At 40.4% G+C, this 26466-nt stretch overlaps 2 protein-coding genes across 3 annotated transcripts in view; one reads left to right on the top strand and one right to left on the bottom strand.

Annotated features, from left to right (window-relative positions):
* Svopl (SVOP like) overlaps positions 1–19357 on the top strand; it is a 51745-nt gene extending 32388 nt beyond the window's left edge. Inside the window, exons 14-15 of the mRNA XM_017795696.1 lie at positions 15223–15336; positions 19103–19357. Of these exons, the coding sequence (XP_017651185.1) occupies positions 15223–15336; positions 19103–19114 (126 nt within the window). The 3' untranslated portion in view covers positions 19115–19357. The remainder of the gene's footprint in view (positions 1–15222; positions 15337–19102) is intronic.
* A 663-nt stretch (positions 19358–20020) lies between these two features.
* Positions 20021–26466, bottom strand: part of Trim24 (tripartite motif containing 24) — a 105118-nt gene continuing 98672 nt past the window's right edge. The window contains exon 19 of one of the 2 annotated variants that reach the window (XM_008823477.3): positions 20021–26291. In XM_008823477.3, coding sequence (XP_008821699.1) covers positions 26082–26291 — 210 coding nt within the window. In that variant the 3' untranslated portion in view covers positions 20021–26081. The remainder of the gene's footprint in view (positions 26292–26466) is intronic. The other variant, XM_008823478.2, reaches the window with a different exon arrangement.

Raw genomic sequence — 26466 nt, 5'->3', positions numbered from 1 at the left:
GAATGTTTTGCTTGCATGCATATGTGTAAGTGTATCATGTGTGCATTGTGCACAGAAGCCAGAAGAGGGTATTGGATCCTGTGGAATTGGAGTCATGGATGGTTGTTAGCTGCCATGTGGGTGCTGGGAACTGAACCCATGTCTTCTACAAGAGCAACCAATGCTCTTAATGGCTGAGCTATCTCTCCAGCTCCCTATTTGTTAGAAATTAACTGAAATAGATACTCAGGGCCAGGTGTGTGTAGTTCAAGAAAACAAAATAGGAAAATTTTGCCATAGAAGTATCAAAGACTTATGTAAGTGTTCATACAAGGCCTCTACTGAGTTGGGTCAGAGATGGTTCCCTTTCTCATTCTAGGAAGCTTTAAGCTAGTAACCTTAACCCTAGCTGCGGGTCTTAGTTCAGGCTGCTATAACAATGCACTGAGGAGCTAGGGATGTAGCTCAGATGGGAGACTGCCTGCCTAGCTTGCAAGAAGCTCTGAGTTTCATCCCCAGCACCACATAAACCAGCTGTGATAGTTCACACCTGTAATCCCAGCCCTGGAGAGGTAAAGGCAGGAGGATCAGAAGTTCATCATCTTTACTTACATGGTGTGTTTGGTCCCAGCTTGGGCTACAAGCAAACCCGGACTCAAAAACAGACAACAAAATCCCAAAACACATAGATGGAGTGGCTTATAAGTAATGTTCTTTCTTACAGCTTTAGGGGCTGGAAGTTCAAAATCAGGTGCCTATAGGGCTGGATTCTGGTGAGAGCCTTCTGTCAGCTGGCTGTCTTCTCTGTGAAAGAATGATCTGTGGCCTGTTTTGTAAGGGTTCAAAGCCAATGCAGAAAGCCTCCAAAAGCCACACCTCTACATATAATAGGACCACATCTGGGAGGGGCACATAGATATTGGGTCTATGACTCCTCCAGTCAGTGTTGTACGACATGTTGACACCTGTGGATGGGTTGTCAAGTCTTTATAGCCTGAGGTGGAGCAGCTGGGGAAAGTGCAAGTTATGTTAAAGCAATGAAGCCTGCCTGTCTCCTCACCACCAAACCTAAACAGGAAGGCACTGAAAAGCAGTCTGTCTGTACAGAAACTTCTCACAGGTCAGGTTGGCTCTGCAACCTCAGTGATTAAAGTACTTACTGAGTTTGATCCTTAGAACCCACATTTAAAAAAAAAAAAAAAAAAAGCTCAGGTTAGTGGCACTCACTTGTATTCCTGGATCCCTGGGGTTAGGTTAGCCTACTTGTTGAGCTACAGACCAATGAGAGACCCTGTCTCTAAAAATAAAATTGCTGGCTGTGGTGGCACACGCCTTTAATCCAGCACTCAGGAGGCTGAGGCAAATGGGTCTCTATGAGATCCAGGCTGGCTAGCGCAACATAGGAAGACCCAGTCTAAAAGAACACACCCACGGTTGTCCTTTGCCCACCCCAACATGCGCGCACACACATGAACACATGTACCACCACCCCAATCTCGCCCCTTTAACTTCATCACCCTCTCAAAGTCCAAATACCTCTGAAGCTGAACTGGCTGGCCCCTCAGGAAGCCTCCTGAAATGCTGGTTCTGCCCTTCCTAGTTGAAATCACTTAGCTGGTCAGCACTCAGAAGGAGGTGGGGCAGACAGATGGAGCTTCTATAGGTCACAGGAGTGTGGCTTCATTTAGCAGCACCCTTTAGTAATTCAGGAAATTGTTTATGGGACAATATTCTACCAATTGTGGAGATATTATAGAGTGTGGCAGTTAGAACACCAAAAAGGACTCAAATAGCTTTGATTGATGAAATAGAATTATATTATTCTGTTATTACATGTAGAATTAATATCCCCCTTTTTTTCCCCTTTTGAGACGGTCTCCCTATAGCCTTAGATGACCTGGAACCCACTATGCAACCAGGCTGGCCTCGATATCATAGAGCTCCACCTGCCTCTGTCTTGTGAGCGCTGGGACTGAAGGTGTTCGCCACCACACCCAGCTCTAACATTTAAGATTTATTTTTATGGGCCGGAGAGATGGATTAGCAGTTAAGAACACTGGCTACTTGTGGAGAGGACCCAGGTTCAGGTCCCAGTACCCACATGGTAGCTAACAATCTTCTGTAACTCCAATTCCCTCTTCTGGTCTCCTTGGGCATTGCATGTACATGGCACATGTACATGCATACAAGCAAAACAGTCACACATATAAAGTAAAAATAATTACATTTCTTTTAAATATTTTTTTTGGTCTTTTTTTGAGACAGGGTCTCCCTGTAGCCCCAAGCTGTGCTGGAACTCGCTATGCAGACCAGGCTGGCCTTGAACTCACAGAGATCCGCCTGCCTCTGCCTCCCAAATGCTGGAATTAAAGGTGTGTGCCACCACGCCCGGCTTATATATTTCTTATTTTTAATTACGTGTATGCATGTGTGTCTGTGTAGGGATATGTGTACAAGTGCAGTTGCCTGTGGCCAGAAGAGGGTGTCAAATCCCCTGGAGCTGGAGTTATGGGCAATTGTGAGCTGCTGGATAGGGTGCTGGGAACTGAACTCAGGTCCCCTACAACAGCAGTAAGTGCTCCTTAACTGCTGAGTCATCTCTCCAGCCCCTCAGCTAATATTTATTGAACTCTTACTCTGCCTGGCATTGCCCCTGTATTAGTCAGTTTTTCATGACCATAAAATAACTGATAATGGGTACTTATAAAGGGATTATTCAGTTGAAAGTCTAGAGTCAAGATCTTCCTTTAGTCACTGGTGAGGGTCTGATGGTTAGTGTGTGTGCAGGAGAGGGAGATCCCATTACCAGACATGAAGTGCAGGGAGTTCAGGAGGCTGGGGTCCAATAGTTCTTTCTGAGGCCATATCTCCAATGGGCCTTAGGCCCTCCCTCAGACCCCACCCATCAACCTCCCAGTTAATAAGGTCTTGGGGGACATGCTGGAAATGATGGCAGTCCTAGGTATTTCTGTGTCACATAAGCAGGAGGTGGGTCTAGTGGTGTGCTAAAGCTGGCCTGTGCTGGGTTGGGAAAGCTAATTGCTATATCTTCAGGAAAATGTGCAAATTGTTTAATGTCATTTTGTCATTCAAAGTTAGCCACAGTTGTACTTACAACCCTGAAACTGCCAAAGGCTGTGGGGACTTTTGAATTTTGGAAACTAAGCATTTGGCAGACCTCCACCAGAAGGGTCCTTGCCTCAAGAAATTAACATCAAAATTGAGTACTCTGTAAGTCTGGGAGTAATTCAAATAATTTCAGAATATGAGTAGTGCTTTGAAATAATAGAGTCAGGAAAGGGGAGTGAACTTTTTAAGACAAATCCTCTCTGGCCAGTGACACTGGAGTTGAGACCTAGTATGCCAAGTTGACAACTGTGTAGATAAAGCCTTCCAAGTAGGAGGGCAATGGCTAAGGCCTTGTGGGACAGAGATTGGTGTGTGCTGGGATGAGGAAATGCCCATGGTGACCAAAGGAAGAGACCTTCAGGGACAGAATGTGTCTCCCAGGCCAGGTAAAGTCTTAATTTCTAGATTCTGAGATTAGAGTTAGGAAAATACACTTCTCTTTTGCACTAGGCTGTCCATGGCCTCTCTATTTTTATTTTTATTTTTTATGGAGGCAGATGTAAACTTCCTATTGAAGTAATACAATTAATTTTGTGAGGGATGGTGTGTGGGTGTGCATGCCATGCACACAGAGGCCAGATGATATCAGGTGTCTTCTGTCATGCCATCTTATTTCCTTGATGTAGAGTCTCTCACTGAACTTGGAGCTCATTGGTTTTTGGCTAGACTGGTGGCCAGTAAGCCCCAGTGATCCTTCAGTCCCCACCTTTGTTGAGGCTACAGAGGTGAGCTCAACACAGCGCAGTTTTTCACATGCTGCTGTGGATCTGAACTCAGGTCCTCACACTTGTGCAGCAAGTGCTTTTATCCACAGAACCAGCCTACCAACCTGAATTTAACACATTTTCAGACAGAATGCATCCCACATTCTGACCAGAGATCTTCAAGGCCATTGGAATTTCTTCACTGAGGTGTGAGGTCTCACCAAGGGAACAGCTTTGTGATTTTCCATGCGGCAAGCTGGTTGTTCCAGAAGTCTGTAGCCCAGAAATTAATACTGTCTGTCCGCTCACAGTCCCAGTTACTTGGTGTGCTGCAAACTCGCTATTTTGGTCCACTGAGCCAGCTTGTTTTGTTATTATTTTGGTGACTCTGCTGAAATTTATAGTATGTTCTAAAAACCCTTCTTTTAAGGTTTTATTATTGTGTGTTTGTGCATGTGAATAAAGTACCCACGGAAGCCATCCATCAGCTACCCTGGAGCTGGAGTTACAGGCAGTTAAGAGCCGTCTGACATGAGTGCTGGAACTGAACTTGCGCCCTCTCCAAGAGTGGTACACACTCTGAACCATCTCTCCAGCCCCCAAACTGGCTGTGAAAAGAACCTAGGTCCTCACAGATAGTAACATTCTACCACTGAAATATATCCCCAGCCCATGACAAAGATTTTAATGGTTATTTCATTAAATTCATTGTTTAGAATTTTTTTCCTAGAATGTTGACTTTACACCAAAGAATTAAATTGATCATCTGTCCATCAGGTCAGTCTTCCATCTATGTCCTTACTGGGGCTTTGTTGTTTCCTTCAAATAGATCCTGATAGTTGTAAGATCACTTTTAAGCATTTAATAATACCTTTTCTTGTTATTTTGATTATAAACTTTAAAAAAATTCTATTGAATTTTTGCATATTTCATACAGAAAATCATCTTTACACCCCCTTCCCCTTTGGCACCCTCCCATAGCCCCCACTGGAGTTCAAACCTTCTGTCATTTGTGTTAAGGCCTGTCATGTAAAGTTAGTGTTCCCAAATGTCCCTCAGTACAAGTTCATCCACTGGGATCTAGTTTATCTAGAGTTCCTCCCTTTAAGAAGATCAGCTCACTCTAATCCAGCAGTAATCAGCTGCCAATAATTTGACTAACATTGGTACCTGCTGTTCACTTCCACAGTTCTGTGCTGGGTTTTTGTCTGCTTGAGTTTGCATGGGTCTTTTGTATGCTGACACCATTGCTGAAGGTTCATATGAGAAGGGTCCCAGGAGCCTATAGGACTATTTCTGTATGGTCATGCACTTCCTCCCTGGCTCTTGCAATCTTTCTGCCTCCTCTTCCACAATGATCTCTGAGCCCTGGGTGGGTGGGTTTTAATATAGGAGTCCTGTCCAAGGACCCACACTCTGTAGATTCTTGTTCCTCCCATTTTGGCCATTTGTTACCCTTTGTGTTCCTGGCCCTCTGTTGCTTGAGGCCCTCTGTTGTTTCATTGATGAGAATTGAAAGATGCATTACTATTCTCTTCATCCCTTGTTCTATGTTACAAGAGCCTTAGGTGTAAAGGTTACATCCTAGATGTGCCACTTAGGCTTGGGCAATTCACAGAGAATCTGTGTGTGTGACTAGTTGTGGAACTCCGTTAACTATCTCTGTCTCTTGAAAAAGAAGCTTCTTTGATGGGTAGTGACTGGGATACTTGTCTATAGATTTAAGGATCCATATTACATTTGTCTAGGGATGTGACAGCCTTGGAGTTTTATCTAAGCTCTATGACCTCTTCAGCTATGTGTATTTAGCTAGGTTTACAGTACCACAGATGAGTTTCCTCCCTTTGAGTGGGCTTTAAATGCAATTTAGAGCTGTTGATTACCCCAAAGATAAAAGTGCCACTACTACACCAGTGGTTTGCTGTGCTGGTCATTGATGTGGTTTTTAGGCCTTGAAGCTGGGGTTGGACCATTGATTGATGTTCTCCCTTAGCGGCTTACATGTTGCGCTCCAAAGCTATGAGAGTGAGCATTCAGGGGAGGTGGCTTCCACAGCTCCATTGCTCCAAATCCTGTGTCCAAAGTATGTCCTATCTTCAGCAATAGGGTCTTACCACCAAGTTCTGGGAGGCAATCAAGGATTGCGGCAATAGCCTGTGTAATTTTGGGAATCTCTTTGACTACCATGGTGAACAACTCAAAGGAAGGTTTCTCCTGTCTGGCACTGTTTCTTGTTATGTAGCCTTTAGCTACACTCACAGACTCATGTGTAAATTTTCAATAGGTTTTTGGACTAATACCATTCACTCTGGTTTTTTTATACTAGCTAGGCACTATTTATCTCTCCTCTTTCTCTCCCTGTCTTAGCCTCCCTCCCCGTCTTCCCAATTTCCTCATTTCTCCTTTGATAATTTCAGTCTGCTATGGTCCCACTTCTCTTGAGCTCCTTCTTCCCCTTTATTCCCATAGTTCCTTATATAGCTCTCCTTCCCCCCCTCCATTTTCACTACCCTGTTTTATACATTTCTCCCTTAGTAGCACCTGTCACCTACTATTCTCTCTCAGGTTTTCTTTCTTTACCTCCCTGGTTTCCTTCTATTTTCCTGGTTCCTGCAGTTACATCAGGATACGCACTCACTCATAAGGATTTGGTGCTAGGATCCACGAATGAGGGAGAACATGTGCCTTTTGTTTTTTTCTGAGTCTGTGTTACTTCTACTTAGTATAACAGTTTCTAGAGTCATCCATTTACCTGTAAATTTCATTATTTCATCTTTTTTTACTGCTGAGTAGAACTCCATTGTGTAAATGTACCATTTTAATTAACCACTTGTCAGTTGAGGGGCACTTAGGTTTCTTCCATCTCTTGGCTATTGTGAAAAGAGCAGCAACAAACATAGTTGTACAAGTATCTCTGCAATAGGATGAGTCCTTTGGGCATATGCCAAGGAGTGGTATAACCAGGTCATATGGTAGGTTCATTTTTAGTTTTTTAAAGAGTTCTCCACACTGCTTTCCATAAGGATTGCATGAGTTTGCAATTCCGCCAGCAGACAATGAGCGTTCCCCTTTCTCCACATCTTCACCAGCATTTGGTATCATTTGTTTTGATCTTAGCCAGTCTGAGAGGGTAAGATGAAATCTTAAGGTGGTTTTAATTTGCATTTCCCTAATTACTAAAGATGTTGAACACTTTTTAAGGTGTTGCTTAGCCATCTTTCTTTTTTTTAAATACAATTTTAAATTCACATTTTAATACAATTTTACATTCATTTTTTTTTTTTAATCTTTTTGAAGCAGGGTCTCCCTGTAGCCTCAGCTGTCCTGGAACTCACAATGTAGACCAGGCTGGCCTTGAACTCACAGACCTGCCTGCCTCTGCCTCCCAAGTGCTGGGACTACAGGCATGCACCACCACGCCCAGCTTACATTCCCTTTTAAAATACAATTTTACATTCACTTTTTTTGGCTATCTTTATTTGAGAACTCTGTTTAGATCTTTAACCCATATTTTAATTGACTCATTTGTTTTCTTAGAGTTCTTTATATATTCTGGATGTAAAACCTCTGTCAGATGTGTCACTGGTGAAATTTTTTCCCACTGTTGGTTTCTCTTCACTTGCTTGATGGTTTCTTTTGCTGTACAGAAGTATTTTAGTTTAATGAGGTTGATTGTTGACCTTATTCCTGAGCAACCTCCGATGTCCAATTTAGAAGTTCTTTCTTACACCTATATCTTGTAGATTACTGCCAATGTTTTCTTTGAACAGTTTCAGAATTTCAAGTTTCATATTGAGGTCTTTGATCCATTTGAAGTTGACTTTTGTGCAAGGTGAAAGATAAAAATCTAGTTTCATTCTTCTACAGGTGGAGATTCAGTTTTGCCAGCACCATTTGTTGAAAATGCTGTCCTTCCTCCATTGTGTGTTCCTGGCACCTGTCAAAATATCAGGTGGCTGAAATTGCATGCACTCATGTTTGGGTCTTCAGTTATGTTCCATTGATCTATGTGTTTATTTTTGTGCCAGTACCATGCTGCTTTTATGACTACAGCTCTGTTGTATAGTTTGATATCTGGTACAGTAATCCCCCCAGCATTGCTCTTTGTGCTCAGGGTTGCTTTGGCTGTCCAGGGTCTTTTGTGTTTTCACATGAATTTAAGGATTCTTTTTTCTAATTCTTGCTGTATGTCATGGGGATTTTGATTGGGATTGCATTGAATTTATATATTGCTTTTGGTAGGATGGTCATTTAATCTCTGAGCATGGGAGGTCCTTCCATCTTTTGGTGTCTTCCTTATTCTCTTTAAAGATTTAAAATTTTTGTTGTAGAGATCTTTGATGTCTTCAGTCAGGTTTATTCCAGTCGAGATATTTTATTTTTATTTTTTTGTAGCTATTGTGATGGGCAGTGATTCCATATACTCTTTCCCCAGTTGCTTGTTACTGGTATATAGAAAAGTTACTGACTTTTGTAATTTTGCAACCTGCCACTTTATTAAAAGTGTCAGTTCTAGAAATTTTCTGGTGGAATTTTTGAGATCTCTTAGGTATAGTATATCATCTTCAAAAATGGATAATTTGACCTCTTCTTTTCCAATTTGTACTCCTTGAATTTCCTTTTCTTGCCTTATTGCTCTAGCAAGAGTTTCAAGCACTATAATGAAAAGGAGTGGAGATAGTGGACAGCCTTGTCTGGCTCCTGATTTTAATGGGACTGCTTCTAGTTTTTCTCCATTCAGAATGATATTGGTTGTGGGATTGTTGTATATATCTTTATGTTCAGGTATGTTCCCTCCAGTCCAATTCCCTTTAGAACTTTTAACATGAATGCAAGCTGAATTTTGTCAAAGGCCTTTTCTGAATTTATTGAGTTGACCATGTGATTTGTCTTTGAATCCATTTATATGACTTATAACGTTTATTGACTTGTATATATTGAACCATCCCTTCATTTCTGGAATAAAACCTCATAATTATAGTGGATGATCTTTTTGATGTGTGTCTGTATGCGGTTTGCAAGTATTTTGTTAAGAAATTTTGCACCTATGTTCATTAAGGACATGGGTCTATTGTTTTCATTTTGGTTGTGTCTTTACCTGGTTTTGGTACTAGAGTGATGTTGGCTTCATAGAAGAAATTTGGGGGTTCTCCCTCTGCTTCTATCATTTTGAATAATTTAAGTAGTATTGATTGGAGATCTTTAAATGTCTGGTAGAATTCTGCTGTAAATCTGTCTGTGCCTGGGGCTTTTTTTTTTTTTTTAGTTAGGAGCTTTTGTATTACGGTTTCAATTTCCTTATGTGTTATGGGTCTGTTTAAACTGTTAATCTCTTCTTGGTTCCCATGATTTTAGATATCCATTTCTTTTAGGTTTTCAAATTTAATAGAGTATTAGCTTTTAAAATATTCCCTTATAGGGGCTGGAGAGATGGCTCAGCAGTTAAGAGCACTGACTGCTTTTGCAGAGGACCCAGTTTCGATTCCCAGCACCCACATGACAGCTATTAACCATTCTTAACTCCAATTCCAGGGGAATCCGAAGCCCTCTTCTGACCTTTGTGGCATTGCATGACACGGGTGCGCTCACATACATGCAAGCAATACACTCATACACATAAAATATCAAAAAAAAGTATTCTCTTATGTTCTGGACCTTTTGGGTGTCTGTTGTGATATTTCTCTTTTCACCTGATTTTGTGGATTTGAATTTGCTCTTTATTTTGGTTAACTGGGCTAAGTGTCAGTCTATTTTGTTTAGCCTTTCAAAGAACCAGCTCTTAGAGTCATTGATCTTTTTTTTGTTGTTGTTTCTATTTCATTTATTTCTGCTCTGATTTTTGTTATTTCTTCTCATCTGCTGGGCTTGGGTTTCATTTGTTCTTGCTTTTCCAGAGTCTTGAGTTGCAATGTTAAGTCATTTATTTGTGCTCTGATTTTTTTAATGTAGGCACTTTGCGCTATAAACTTCCCTCTTAAAAGTGTTCTAGAGGTTTTGTGGTGTATTTTCAGGAATGATTTTATTTCTTTAATTTCTCCTTTGACCCACTCATCATTCAGTTGTGTGTTGTTTAATCTCCATGAGTTCATGTATTTCCTTGGGCTTCTTCTGGTGTTGATTTTAAGCTTTATTGTGTTGTTGTGTGATAGAATGCATGGAATTACTTCAGTTGTTTTGTATTTGTTGGTTTTTTTGTATCCCAGTACGTGGTCAATTTTTGAGAAAGTTCCATGGATTGCTGAATAGAAAGTGTATTCTTTGGTGCTTGGGTGGAATATTCATAGATGTCCATTAGGTCCTTTTGATTACGGTATCATTTAATTCAGGCGTCTGTTTATTCTGTCTGGTAGACCTAATGGAGTGAGTGGAGTATTGAAGTCCCCTGCTTTTACTGAGTTGGGGTTAATCCATGTCTTAACGTCCTGTAGTTTTTATGAATTTGGGTGCACCAGAGTTTGGTGCATATATGTTCATGACTGTAATATCTTCTTGGTTAATTGTTCTTTTGAACAGAATGACGTGACCCCCTTTATCTCTATTGATTACTTTTAGTTTGAAGTCTGTTTTGTCAGAATAGACTTGCAACCCCTGCTTGTTTCTTAATGCCATTTGCTTGGAATATTCTTTTCCATCCTTTTGCCTTAAGGTAGTGCCTATCCTTGAAGGTGAGTTGAGTTTCTTGTAGACAACAAAAGGATGGATTTTTTTTTTTTTTCGTCTTTTTCAGACAGGGTCTCCCTGTAGCCCCAGCTGTCCTGGAATTCACTACGTAGACCAGGCTGGCCTTGAACTCACAGAGATCCGCCTGCCTCTGCCTCCCGAGGGCTGGGACTACAGGCATGCACAACCATGCCTGGCATGGATTTTCTTTCTTAATCCATTCAACTAGCCTGTGTCTTTTGACTGGGGAGTTCAGTCCATTGATTTTTAAGTTATTGAAAGATGGGTATTGGTTGCCATCATTTTGATGACTAATTGTTTCCACAGTTATACCTTCATTTAGTTTTTTTCTGTTGCTCCTGGGGTATAGTTGTTCCTTTCTCCATTCTTTGTATTGCTTCAAGCAATTTTTGAAGGGCTGGTTTTATGGGCATGTATTCTTTCAGCCTATTCACGTCATGGAAGACTTTTCTTTCCCCTTCAACTATAATAGACATTTCTGTTGGGTATTCTGAGTTGGCATATTCCATTCCCGTGTTTTTAAAAAATTTTCAATCTTTGCTTGAACGGTCCAATTCTTCAACTTTATCCTCCAGTGTTGATATTCTGTTTTCCATTTCATTCATTCTATTGGTGAGGCTCTTTCCTGTTTAGACTTATTTTTTCACTTCCTTCTTCATTTCCGAGTTATCTTCAATATTTCTCTTTTGTGAATTAAGTCAGAAGTGTTTTCCTATCTTCTTTTAGTTCTTTGTGTGCTTTAAATTCACTGAATTCTTTGATCACGTTTTTGATTGTACTTTTAAATTCTGTATCCTGGGTTATCTCTAGGGGGTTCTCCTTGTAGAACTCGGTAGCTTGGTGGGAACATACTGTTTTGGTTTTTCATATTTTTCTATTGTGATTTTGGCATGTGGATTTCTTTTGTGATTCTGGTATGAAACTCAAGCCTTTGTTGAGTTGAAGTCTGCTTCTATTTGAATTATTCGTGTGCCTTGGTTGTTTTCTTATTGGGTATGAAAGCTGGTTGATCTAGGTTTCAGGTTCTATCAGATTTTATATTGGAGGGAACTGATGGCTTCAGATCAGCTACTCAGGAGCTCCCACAGAAACCCAAGGCAGCTTCTAGTCAGGTATGCTCAGGCTTCCTTCTGGTCCTGTCTGGACCCCTAGTAGTGGGCACTCAACACAATTTGGGAAGTTTGCTAAGGGGAGGCCTGATTTAGGTACTCTTAGCCCCTACTCTAGGGCAGAGAAGTCTAGCCCTGGTGAAATGGGAGGGGCCTCACATGGTCCTAACTCAGGGGGCTGGGCACAGTGAGATTTGGGGAAACTCACAGCAGGAAGAGGCTGGAACCAGGCACTCTCAGGTGTCTGCTAAGATCTCTTAGTATAACTTTTTAAAAATTACTTATTTCATGTATGTGTTTTTTCCCTGCATGTATGAATGTACACCTGTGTTGTGCAATGCCCATGAAGGAAAAGAGGGTGTTATCGAGTCCCTGCAACTGGAATTACAGATAGTTACCTGCCATGTGTGTGCTGGGAACCCAACCATGGTCCTTTGTGAGAACAGCTAGCCTCCCCAAAAGAATTTTTTGATTTTTGTGACAGGGTCTCAGTATGTAGTGCTGGCTAGCCTGGAACTTGCTATGTAGACCAGGCTGGCCTCAAACTCAGAGTTGCTTGCCTCTGCCTCCAGAGTGCTGGGATTAGAGGCATGTGCCCACCTGTGTTCATATCTGCACAGAGACCAGAGGTTGACATCAAGTACCTTCCTCCATCATGCTCCACTTTATTCTTTGAAGCAGGGTCTTTCACTGAATCTGCCAGTCAGATTGCTTGCCAGGCATTAACATAGGTGCTGGGGATCTGAAGTGCTTTACCCACTGAGCCATCTTCCCAACCCCTGGCAGCCAGCTCACTGAACTCATTCTGAAGTTTCTCATTGCATCTCCTGGGTTTCAGGTTTGTAACCACATCCCTTCTGTGATTGCCCTCTACCCTCCATGCTGAATGCTTCTAGTCAGCATTTTAATGTGCTTCAGATTCCACAATGGACAGATTAAATTCAACCCTATGGACTCTCTCCAGCTCAATTCCTGAAAGGGTTTCCTCCTTCCTCCACTCTTCCTTCAGCCATTTCCTGCAGCCATCCCTACTTTATCCCTGCTCAGGACTCCATCCCAGGCTTTGCCCTCCTATCACACCTGGAATCTCTTATGTTATCACCTTATCTAAAAGCAGCAGCTGGTTCGAACCACCATCACTTTTCACTGTCCTGCTAAAATGGCATCCTGAGTGGTTCTCTTCTGTGACTTCTCATCCTCCAACTAACTTTCCTTGATGACTTGTGCCTTGAATGCTTTCTCCCTTCCTCACTAACACCAACATTCTCAACAAGGTTTCCATTACTGTACTGCTGAGGCTCTGCTGCTGTAATAAAATACCACAAACTACACAAACAGTATTATTTCTTAACGCTCTGGAGCTAGAAGTCTAAGACCAGTATGTCACGATGGGCAGGTCCTGGTCAGGGCCTTCTTCCTGGAAAGTCATTGATCTTGTTGTTGTAGTCCACATTGTACATTGCAATACAGATATTTTTACATTGTTTGGCTTTTGATTTTACTATCAATTTCTTGGCTTACAAAGTTTTAAATGTTCGTGTAGTCAGTGTACCAGTTATGTTCATCTATGGCATTTGTGTCAAATTTAAATGCCCTTCCATCACCCATTCATGTTCTGAAAGTGTAAGACTAGTTCAAAGGCCAAGTTAAATAAGCTGAGCTTTATCTCCAGCCCTGCTTTGTTTTTAGGGTTTTGTGGTGCTGGATATTTAACCCAGCCACATTCCCAGTTCCTTCAGCTACTTTGTAGAAGCAAAGAACTTTTTCCTTTTGATATAGGGAATCTGAAATGAGTCCTGGAAGGATGTTTATTCCAACTCCTGTATGATTTTTTTTAAATTATGATGCTGAAGATTCAACCTAGGGCTCATATATGCTAAGCATGGGCTTACCACTGAGCTACAACCCTGGCCCCCCAGATGACTTTTACAAACAATAGAAAATGACTGTGGTTAGCTTATGTGCTATTAGAAAGAAGAATGCTATACATTGGGTTGTTGTGAAGCAGAGCCCTGCATCTCCAGGGAAGGAAAAACATTAGACAGCTGTCTTCCTTCCCTCGCTAGTAGAACAGTTATGAACTCAATCCAGTAGGGTCTTACCCCCGACAGGACCCTGAAATATGTACAAAGAATCTAAGTAGGGAGAGTTTAGATCCATTCTGGTGGTGATAAGAATTTCCTTTTGTAGTAACCAAAGTAGCAGCAAAACATTCTGAACACACATGCTGTTGTGCTGTAGTCTCATCATGGTTGATGCTGCCTGGTCTCTTCTGGAGTCTGTTCCTTTTCCAAGCCTGTTTTCACAGTCTCCTTTTTGGAGAAAATTTTAGGAGATGAAAATCAAAGGAATAAAGAACCAGTTGTAGTGGCTCACGCCATTAATCCTAGCTTTGGGAGGTTGAGAGAGAGGCATCAGGAGTTCATGGCCAACCTGAGCTAATGACACTTGTCTTAAAAACAAAAACCCCTAACAAAACAAAAAGCTCCAAAAACAATTGATCATCCAACCAAACAAGAAAAAGAAACCCTAAAAATCAGACTAGTATCTATAATTTCCTAGGTCAACTCCTCCAAATATTAGGTTACTACCTTGAGTTTTGTTTACCATTTTGGAAGGCAGTGGACTATATATTGGAGTTGGGTTCCCAAGTTGGTTATCTTGGTTTTATTTTTTTGAGACAGGGTCTCCCTGCAGCCCTAGCTGGCCTTGAAGTCACAGAGATCTGCCTGCCTGTGCCTCGAAAGTGCTGGGATTAAAGGCATGTGCCACCATGCCTCTCTTCAAGTTGGGTATCTTAAGGGAATGTTAAGTAGTTGTAGCAACGCTAGGCTGATTTCCAGAAGTCTGTGGTTTTGGGGGCAATAGTTGGTGCAGGCTCGTCTGTAAAATGAGAGGGTTGGACTAGATGAGATAATTTCCGAATTGTGAATGATCTGACTCCAGAGGCTTGGTGTGCCTGTTGTACTGCTGTTACTATCCCTGTTAAGACTAGCTAAGAACTATCAAGTGCTTGACTGTCTGCCAACGTTGGGCACTGTTCTGGAGAAAGTGATAAATGGAGCCAGTAACAAAGTGCCAAGATCCAGCCAAAAGGTGTATACAGATAGACAGAAATCCATTCTGACCATGGAAAAATGATATCAAATAGAAAGTCCTGACAGTCACACAGGCACTGTGAAGAGACATTAATAGTCTTTTCAGAAACCCTGCAATTATATCTTATATCTCTTCTTAAAAAAATATACATTCTGCTGTTCTGTCCTGTCAGGGAAGTTTACATCTGGTGGAGAGTAGAGCAGGAAGGAGGTGGAGTTAAGTGAGCTGGGTTGGTATGAGGGACTGGGAGAATAGGCAGCTCTCCCATCTCCCACTGAAATTTGCTCTGAGATGCCTGACAGGTGCAAAGAAGGCTAAGATGTCCAGTGCATATTGATGCCAGTCACTGAATGCCTGTATGAGCTTGGCCCACTTAAACCAGTGTCAGGAGTGTACAATTTACAAAACTGGTGGCAAACGACCAGTTATGTATTTGGTGGAGCCAATCCTTAGTCTACCTTTGAAAAAGATCAGTGAGGTGACTGGGGCACTGAATCTAGTCACTCTGCTGTGACTTGCAGGTCCTCATGAGTGCCTCATTCCTGGGAGCCTTGTGTCTTTTCTCATCTGTCTGTGTTGTGTGTGCCATTTCTGCATTTACTCTCCCCATTGAAACCAAAGGACGGGCCCTACAGGTAAGTTGTACAAGCTCTTAGATCTTCTGAAGTACTGTTAAAGATTTTTTTTCAAAAGTTTTATGTGTATGAATATATTGCCTGCATGTGTGTAAGTGTACCCATGTCATGTAAAGCCTGTGGAGGTCAGAAGAGGGCATTGGATTCCCCCTGGAACTGGAGTTATGAACAGTTGTTAGCCTCCCTATTGGTGCTGGGAATTGAACCTGGGTCCTCTGCAAGAACAGCCTGTGCTCTTGACTGCTAAGCCATCCTCTCCCTGTAGCCCCAGCTGGTCTGGAACTTGCTATATAGTCCAGGGTGGCCTTAATCTTAGAGATCCACTTGCCTCCTGAGTGCATGCATTTTATTATCTTTAACTCTGTATTTTATGCATACATGAGAGCAGGTGCCCACAGAGGACAGAGGTGTTGGATCCATGGGGTTACAAGTGGTTATGTCAAGCTGCTCACAGGTGCTAGGAACCAAACTCTGGTCCTCTTCAAAAGCAGCCAAGTGGCCAGGCGCAGTGGCACACACCTTTAATACCAGCACTGGAAAAGACAAGCAGATTGCTGTACGATTCAGGCCAGCCTGGTCTACACAGTGTTACCCTGTACCCCCACCTTGCCTAGAACTCACGGTCTCAAAACCCAAACCCCCATAAAAGCAGCATATGCTCTTAGGCAATAACCATCTCTCCAACTTCAACTACCATTTTTGATAAAAGAATGAGCTTGGGATATGGGCATCCTTCATTTAACTAGAACCCACTAAACAATGATATTTCATTGTCTAATAGAAAATACTGGGTCTCCAGTCTTCCTCACATTCTAAGCAGCAATAGAGGTGAAGTTAACTAAAAATTCACTTCATTATCTTTTCCTGTAAAAGTTGTAGTTTGAGTAACAGGACCAAATCAAACGAACTGCTGAGGCATCAACATTTTATCCTCCTTACTTTCTAATTTGAACCACTGCTGCAGACCAGAGAAGCCAAAATAGTTATTGATACTGCCTTTGAGCTCACATAGTCTGGACAGGGTGGACTAGCTTCCTTCCCTTTGGTATCTGTGGTGGTAAGAGTGTCCCTGGGGTGGCTGTGCAGGTAGGGGCTATAGGAAGCCTGACCCTAGGCATCATGTACTAGTGGCTTCATCTAGAAGATGGCTGGAGCATAAGTTTTGGGCACCTACAGACTGTGGTTTCCATAGATAAATTATACTCAGTTTATTTTTCACAAGCAGTGCCCTCCAATTCCGCTGCATCGGATTATGTTGGGAAGAACAGTTTCTGAGCTGCATTAAGTTTTTTCCACAAGGGGAATGAAGAGATGGTTCAGCAGTTAAGAGCATGTACTGCTCTTCCAGAAGATCTGAGTTTGGTTCCCAGCACCCTTATCAGGCAGCTCACAACCACCTATGTATCTCCAGGGAACCCTCTTTGGAACTCTGCAGGCACCTGCATTTTCATGAACATATACACATCTTAAAAATCTTTTTAAAAAGCTTTTTGCACAAATATGGTGTGCCTAGTCACCTAAAATGAGGACTGCCTTAGCAAATTTCTTACCAGACCACCGCCTGATCACCCCCACATGGCTTTACAGCTCCAACATATAAGTTCTTCTGCAGAGGACCGGGTTGCTTTGGAGCATAAGCCCTTTGAATTTTCATTCTTTCCCTTCCACAATTGGTCTGCTTAACCTTAAAAAAGACATGAAGACAAGACAATATTTTAGCCTATGAAATACATATGGCCTGTTGGCTGTCAGAGCTCATTGGACAGTTAAAACTATTGAAAGGACATTGAGCCCTGTGCTTGTTGGGCTCCTGGTTTCCTTGGAGGCTCTGAATGAATGCAGAGCACAGGTTCACTGACATCCATCTGTGCTGAGGTAACTGGGGACTCAGGACTGAGGTTCCCAACACGGAGCAGAGGCCTTTCTGGATTTGGTTGTAACTGAGAAAGGAGGGTCTGGAGTGAGTCACCTTGGAGACTTTTCTACCTTGCAACAAAATGGTAATCTGCAGTGTGCCTTCATGCAGTTTGTTTCAAAGGATAGATGTCTCATCCCAGGCCGTTAGTGAAATCTTGTGTAACTATCAAGTATTTATTTTACCATGGGTACAGACCACATCTGTTTAATGTAGCACTTCGGCCTAATGTTTGTGTTAATTACAGATGTGCAACAAATTTTCCTTTATCTTTTAAAAATGTTATGGCTTTATCATTTGACTGTGGAATACATGGAAAAACAAAACTTCAGTGTGGCCCTAGTAGCCATCTACAAAGTCAGCAGACACTGACTATTCACATTTAAAAAAAAGGGAAGGGGGTGGGGTAGAATCTTAGGCGTGGTAGCATGTACTTATTTTAAAAACACGTGGATATAGGAAAGTTGTAAGGAGGCCCTCCCAAGTCTTCTGCAGCTTATGGCTCTGTTTAGTGAAGAATGGTTACCTCAGTACAGGGTAGGGGAGCATATGGTTTTCCTGCTTTGAGCAGAGCATGTGTGCATGTATGGGCAGGAGGAAAATAACTGGGGCTGTTTGAGCTGTTGCCTCTAAATGAGGCTGTAGAGTCACTGCCCTTTTTAACATTCCCTCCATTACTCATGGTACATGACAAATTAATATTCTTGCTACAAAGTATTTTGTCTGTGACTAGATACTAGAAAGAAACTTTTTTTTTCTCAAATAGTTGTATTTCCAGTCTCTGATGTTTCCTCCTATCTTGTTTAAGGTAATATATATTTTAATCACAGATTTGGCCACCCATAAATTAAGTTTTAAGGCTTTGTTCCATCCCTGGAAAGGTGACCATCACTGAATGCTAAAAGCCAGACACTACATTAGATGACTCAGTGCTTCCTTTTAATCTTAAAAGGATTATCAAGTCAATTACACAAATGAGTAAACTAGGGTGCAAGTTGAACAACTTGTGGAAAGGATAGTATTTAAAAAGCTAAGTCTTATAAATTTCCATTCCTTTCCAATTTTTTCTACCTTGAAACAGGGTCTTGCTGTTTATGTAGCCCATGTTGACCTCAAACTTACTAAACAGCACAGGCTGGCCTTGAACTTAGGGTGACCCTCAGCCTTCCAAGTAGTGGAATTATTAGGTATAAGCTTCCTTGCCTAGCTCGCAATTTTAAAAGTAGTTTTATAAATAACAATAAAGAAACCTAACTGACCATTTAATGTACCCTATAGATTTTCAATCGTATCCATCTATGAAGGGCTAGTCCCTTTCCTGTGGACTAGGAGTATAAGCACTATTCTGAAATGATTTTTACAGCTTTTGGAATATTGTTCTTAGAATTGTAATATGTAGGTTCAATATATATCTATACCTGCACATATGCACACACATACCTCAGCACCGAGATCATTTGTGATCATTTGTCATGTACATATACATCACACATATTTCAAAAACATGCTGACAGCAAAGCAGTAATTTGACTGGATAAACCAACTTGTTCAGTAGCTCAAAGGCAGTGCTGAGTCATTTTGATAAGGCCAATAAATCAAAAACACTCTAAAGTCACTAAATGTATTTATAATGTGAACTTTTCTAAATGACGTCTCTACTGTACTAAGAAACAGTAAAACTAGCATTTCAATTCCATAAACAAAGGTAAGTGATATAATTCCTTGTATATTGTACTAAACTATCACTAATTTCTAGTGCCAAGCACCTGAGTATAACAGAAGACTTAAAAAAAAATGTGTTACTAACCTACTAAATAATGTGTTACTAACCTACTAAATAATTTTTTTTAGCAAACTAAATGAAGACCTGCAACACTTTGGCTACCAAAGGAGAAAAACACCTTTCTTCACTGAGCTCTTGCACATTTTAAAAAACTTGTTTTTATTTCTGTATGTGGTGATTACAAAACATCATCGATTAAAACAGCCAAGGCATACATGGCAATGCAGTTGGGATCTTTTCCTTGGGTGTGTAAATCTTTTATAGAACACATTTAACCAGGCATAGTAGTATATGCCTATAATCTCAGCACATGGGAGTTAGATGCAGAAGGATCAGTTCAAGGTTTTATCCAACTACATAGCAAGTTTGAGGACAGTCTGGGCTACACAAAATCCTGTCTCAAAAATCCAATTTACAGCCGGGCGTGGTGGCACACGCCTTTAATCCCAGCACTTGGGAGGCAGAGGCAGGTGGATCTCTGTGAGTTCAAGGCCAGCCTGATCTACACAGTGAGTTCCAGGCCAGCTGGGGCTACAGGGAGACCCTGTCTCAAAAAGACAAAAACCAAAAATCCAACCTACTACTTACTACCAAACCACCCAGCCAAAAAACCTTGAGATTGGACTGGGAATAAAAGGTGGAACATGGCTTCTCTTCTTGGTATCTGTAGCTAAGGCAAGAACTAGGCTGACATCACTGACTTTCTTGATCATGAGAATAGTCAAGATCAGATTAAAATTGGCGTACTTAAATTATGGCCTCTGCAGTTTAATAAAACATGACTTACAACGTATTCCTAAACTTTTATGTCTTACATATAGCCCTACATAAAGAACTATGGAGAAGCTGGGAATAAAGTGAATTTTCTCCATATGCTACTTCTAATTCTTCTTCTTTTTTTTTTAATCTTGGGAGGAAATCTCATGGTGTATGCAGCTTTCCCTATTAGGAGAGGCATGCTGTGTGGAAAGAAAACACCTAAAGCCTTTACATTTTTATCTTTTATTGCTGTTCAGGCTCGTTATAGAGGTCTACTGTTGTAGACCACATGGCTGGTTCACTCTCTTTAACACTGGAAAAAATATTCAGCTGCAGCCATAATGAAAGGCTGTATTAGTAAACTGTGTACAAGAGGCTTATACCTCACTTAAAGAGGGAACAAATAGTCCCTACTTGATGCATACCATGAATAATGGCTTAAAATCCTAGTTGCCTGTAAAGGCCCAGACACTTATCCCTAATATGCTTGGAGGATTGGGGCCAGGACTCCTTGTGGATATCCAAACCCGCAGATACTCAAGCCTTACATTAAAAAGGCACAGTATTTATACACCCTCCCTTACATGTCAGCTCCCATAACCTAATATGATACCAGTGCTATGTATGAAATAACAAAGTCTGTAATTTTTAGGTAGAATGCATTATTTTTCAAACATTTTCACCTGTTACTGGTTGACTCCTGGACATGGAACACATGAAAGGCCAACTGTATCCCAGAACTTGGGAACTACTCATGAGCTTTAAACATTTCTAGATTCAGGCTGTACAAAGGCAGTTCATGTGATTTGGCCAGCAGGCACCAACCACCTTAAAGTCTAGTTATTATCTTAGGCCAAAACATACTTGATGGAAAGATGTCGGCTGCCCACACAACCTACCACAAATAGTAACTGAAAACCCCCAAACCGAAGTTCACAGAAACTTATTTAAATCAAAGATTAGCAGTATCTGAAAACCAACCAATGACAAATCTGATGCTCCAGTACTCTCTCAAAGATTTCAAACTCTCAGCACCTGTGGGTTCTCCAGCCTTAAGAACTTCATAGTGGGCCCTCAAAGAGAACACGGGATTATGTGTATGGCAAAATATGACATAATTTCACAGAAAACTAGTTGGACAAATCCTTGATAACTCATGAAGGTTGCTTAGCACTCTTACCTTTTTAGTCATTAGCACAAATTCCAGGTCACTTGCCTGTAAGAACTTTTTTTGGTTCCACTGATCCCTAAAAGACTCAGGTAATGAAGAGTAATAAATAGTATAGTAGAAATACTGTCACAATCAAATAATTTTGTATATGTAATTTGTCTACAAAGGCAAATACTTTCACCTTTTTAGGTTGCACTTTCTTAAACATCCTTAAAGAGACCAGATCATATAACCACTATCACTGTTACAATACAGACTACATTTTCTGGATCGCTTATCTTGAATCATATTCCCATATTTCTGCTAAATGGTGGAGGACATTAAAACAACCTTCCTTCCATACCTCATCAGAGATGGAATTTTTTGTTTTCTTTTTGAGACAGGGTCTCCCCGTAGCCCCAGCTGGCCTAGCACTATGTAGACCAGGCTGGCCTCAATCTCAGAGATCCGCCTGCCTCTGCTTCCCCAGTGCTGGGACTAAAGGTGTGAGCAACCAGGGCTGTTGGAATTTTGTTAAATGTAATACACTACCAAGAAAGGAATTTCTAGGACTCAAATTAGGTCTTAATCATTCTTATTTTAAAAACTAAATTTATAATCAAATAATTACCTCCACTATTAAATATTTAAAACTGACTTTTAAAAAGTTGTTTCTGAGTATCAAAAGTTTCCAAACTGTATGTGAAATTAACATAAATAACCTTTTTTGGGTTTGAGACAGGGTCTCACTATGTAGCCCTGGCTTGCCTGGAACTTGCTAAGTAAACCAAGCTGGCCTCAATCTGAGAGATCTGCCTGCCTCTGCCTCATGAGTGCTTGGATTAAAGGAGTGTGCCCAACCCTAACATAGGTGAACTTTTAAAGTACTTGTGAATCTCCTCACTCTGGGCCATCTGCAGAATTTTTCATGGCAAAACTCCTTTTTGTAATATGAATCCCAGGCCCTTTCTTTTGGACTTTCTAGTTGTTTTTTTTTGCCTTTTTTGAGACAGGGTCTTCCTGTAGCCACAGCTGGCCTGGAAGTCACTATGTAGAACAGGCTGGCCTTGAACTCACAGAGATCCGCCTGCCTCTGCTGGACTAAAGGCGTGCAAGCCCTAAAGAGCAGATTAGATAACCAATGTCACTGTTAAAAATCTAAGGGGGAAAATATTTTTCTTCTTTCCTGTCAGTTTTTCTTGTCCTTTTTTCCTGTCAATTTTTTAAGGTGGAAGAAATACGTGTTAGAAATTTTAAGTTCTGCTATTTACGACCATACCACATCCCTACATGAAACAGTGCTACAGCTGGAAGAATGCACAGGAGCTGAAATGAAAGGGTTCAAACTAGACAAGGTGCTACTAGAAGGTATTTGTTCATTAAGTCTTCCATTACAAATTCATCAAATTCATTTAATCTTTTAAATAATTTAGAGCACCAGTTCCTGAAGAAACAAAACACAAAATCCAATACTATTGCCTCTAATGTCCTTCATAATTTGTAAAACCACCACAGAGAAGCCTATGATCTGACTGGTGCAGGAACATTAGGTATCTGCATGTGAATTATGATTTAGCAATTTCCATCCAAGATGAAATAAAGTCATCAACTATTAGTTTATATGGTGCCATAAAATGATTTACAGATAAGACATGAGCCAGGCTCAGTGATGTGTACCTTCAATCGCAGCACTCAAAGGCAGGCAGATATGAGATTGAGGCCAGCCTGGTCTACCATAGTTAGCTCCAGGCCGGGGATTGGGGATGTGTATAGGGAGACCCTGTCTCAAAAAAAAAAAAAAAAAGTGGTTATTTAAAAGGATGAGCCTGATAAGATGACTGAATTCAGAGTCATGTCCAAAATTTTAATGGCTAAATCAGATCTATTTCCCTCAGTCATATGGAACATAAACAGAAAATGAGTACTTTCTTCTTGACATTTTCAATTTAAACTCACAAACCTTTTGTTCACATGCAGCAACTCACATTAAATTGGATCAGTCCTCAGCAAAAGGAGATTCTCCGTGAATAAAGTAAAAATTTAAGTGCCACTGACAGTAATGGACTTTAACACATTTAAAATTCTGCCTTAACCTCCTAAGTCACTGTTTATGGGTTTCCTAACTGCCAGAAAGATCCAGTGCTTAGCTTATGGTAAAGCTTGGAGTTAGTTAATGCTAGCCTTAGCGTGGTCTGCTAATCTATGACCCTCTGCCAAAGGTATATTCAGTGGGGGTGGGGGTGTTTACTACACATGTTATCACACACCCTGGAGCTTTGATGCAGGACTCTCAGTATGTTTACGGCAGCAAACTTAGGTCAAGGCTGCTAAATCACACCGAACTGAAAAAAAAATGGGGGTGGTGGTGTTAAATGTATTATTCATCCTCCCCTAAACACCCAAACAACAAAACCCCTAAGTCATACTCCTTTAATGCCAGCACCTGGGGGGTAGAGAGGACCAGGAGCTCAAGGCCAGGCTGGACTGAACATGAAACTGTCTCAACCTCACTCTTCCCAAAGGTTTGTATGTATTATAAAAATTTGCTCAAATAGACTTTGGAGAACAAATATCAACTGTATATTCAAATCAATACAACAAATATTACCACATAATACATATTTAGAATGTGTGCTCTCAAAATCAGTGTGGAGGGGTTAGGCAAATCTTTAAGCCTCTTCGAATTTAAGGACCATTTAGCTAGGATCCACTGAACACAGTGGTACTTGTTAATGATTATGTCATGAGACCATGACAAAAGTGTTACTTGGAGAAACCCAAGACATTTACTTTTAATAATGTATTATGCATAATTACAGGAAACACGGTTCTCAATTGTCTTTCAATCAGCAAAAGATGGTTATTCATGAAATAGTGTCATTTTAAAAGATTCACGTGGCATGGAATACAAGAGTGGCAGTTTGGGATAGAGTAAAAGAAATTCTGCCTCAAATACACTTAGGAATGTTTATCTTTCTTAAGCCCTACCTTCCCCGTACTTAGTGATACCTCTCAGAGAGCAGTATCTAAGATAGCAACAATGAACCTATTAACAAAAGTTCCACAGTTGTTGCACTAACAATAGTGGACCAAATTAAACAATTTAAAGACAAATGTTTTACCCACCCACCTTGAACACCAAACACCAACAAAACCCCAAAGTCACACTCCTTTAATCCTAGCACCTGGGAGGTGGAGGGAAGAAGACCAGGAGTTCAAGGCTAGACTGGACTAAGCATGAAACCCTGTCTCAAACTCTCCCTTCCCAAAGGTTTATATGTATTAAAAAAATTTGTTCAAATAGTCTTTGGAGAACAAATGTCAACTGCATATTCAAATCAATAACAACAAACCACCATACAACACATATTTAGAAAAGTGATTAAGATGTTTTCACAATATATAACTGACATATTATAGATAATACATTTGGAAAATGGGAAGCTATTGCTAAGAAGTTATTTTTTCCTTATAACTTTATCAATGAATCATTCATACAATACTCTCAAATTATCTTAGTAATAATGTGTAATAAAGTAGTATTGTGATTTGGACAAACCAAGTCTGTTTTTAGGTGTTTGTTTTCAGAAAGGGTCTCAAGTAGTCTAGGCTGGTCTCAAACTATGTAGGATGACCCTGAACTCCTGATTTTCCTAACTCTACCTCCCAAGTGCTGCCATTACAGGTATATGCCACCACATCCAGCTGAAAGCTGTGTTTTTACTGTCACCCTAAAAAATTCTTCTAGTCAAATATGCCTCAATAATAAAAGTTCTATGGCAAATTATTCTTGAGTATTTTGTCAAATATTGGATTAGTATATGGCACAACTTTATTCTATCTTAACCTACTTTTCTTGTTGCTTTGTTCATCTGAGCCTAAAAAATTAAAAAAAAAAAAAATCACCAAACAAGCAAGAGGAATACATGGATGTCAACCTGGCTGGATCTCGCCCATTAAGACTATGCCTGTCTCAAAAGATAGACCGTTTGTATCTCTACCAGAAAGAAAATGAAATTCTGAATTAAGGCAGGTCAAACATGAAATGTGAGGTTCTCTTGAAAGAAAATAAGCAAACAGAAACCAGGAAAGAAATGTTTCAGGAAAAAGTATTTTTTTTCACTATCCCCACCCCAACTGCTGTCTCCCAAACCCCACAATGTATTTTCATTTGAAATTATAAAGACAGGTGAAAGCCACAAAATTAGTTCCTGTTAGGGGAACTTAAATTTAGTGGCCACCAGGGTACATGCTGAAGAAATCTCATACCAAATATGATGCACCCTACTCTCTTCTACATTTTGGATAGTTCTACTAAAAGCCACACTGCAGGCAATGAAGCTTGCTCTACAAAGACCATCTGCACAGTCAAAAAACCAAAAAAAAAAAAAAAAAAACCCAAACAGACCACATACTGGAAATGTAAAATGGCACACTTAGTTCCTTCAAGCAAAGCTTAAGAAAACCTAGATCTAGAAATAAATGAAAAATGGCCCTGAAAAACCTGCTATATCCAACATCTCTAACAAAGATAAAAACAAAAACAATAATCAAACATTTGTTTTCCTGATTTTCCTTTAATCCATTTGCCCTCTTACATGAAATACTATTAGGTATCCTAATCGCATTTATCTACCACCTTTCCCAGCAAGCATCCTGGGATACCACGCACGTTCTTTTAGTGCAGTACACCTAACTCTTACAGTTGGGTCATAATCATGGGAAGTGGCATTAATATTCTAAATATGGATTAACGCACACACTCAAATGACATTAAAATCTCAACTTAGTTCAAAGTCTCTTTCTTTCTACAGTAGCTTTTACTCCAAACTGTATGAAATCCAGGAAGCAGGAAGAATGTCTTTTTATTTTGTTTGCTTTGCTGTCTCTTCTCTTCCTATTATCTTTTCTTCCTCCTTTCCTTCTCTTCTTTCACATTTCCTTCCTTCCTCTTTTTTATTCTTATTAATGGTAAGAGGTTAAAAGAGATGGGTTATTAAGGAAATCAAAGTCCAGTAAACAGCAAAAACGATCAAAGAGCCCAGAAACCCTTCTTTGTCATGATGTTAAATTACTGACAATGTTTTTTATTTTTTTAAACAAAAAAATCCTAAGAACAAGCTTCTGCTCGACGCTGCTTATTTCAGCAGCTGGCGCTCCTCAATGCTTTTGAGGCGCTTCTTCCGGGGCTGAACAAAGTCATCATCTGAATCATCACTGAATTTATTATCTTCTGAGTCATTCCTGAATTCCAGTTTAGGAAACCTTTTTTCTGGATAAAGGTTCTTTAGGAGTTCTTCAAAATAGCTTTCAAGCTTTATGCCAGCATTGGCGACTTCTGAATCAGGCTGTGGGACAAGAATCGAAATATGAATTAATATTAAAAACCAACTTCTAGTCAATAAAAATCTCTTATGAATCTGTTCACTTTGGGCTCAAGATTATGAAAATTAATGGTCTAAAAACATTTATACATGGTCATTAACATAAAACAAATTCTCAACTGGGGCTAGATAAAGCATA

Source organism: Nannospalax galili, unplaced genomic scaffold (genome assembly GCF_000622305.1).
Source record: "Nannospalax galili isolate Female #2095 unplaced genomic scaffold, S.galili_v1.0 scaffold307, whole genome shotgun sequence".
NCBI lineage: Eukaryota > Metazoa > Chordata > Mammalia > Rodentia > Spalacidae > Nannospalax > Nannospalax galili.
The sequence above is the reverse complement of the archived record's forward strand: the minus strand, read 5'-3'. Positions and strand labels throughout refer to the sequence as shown.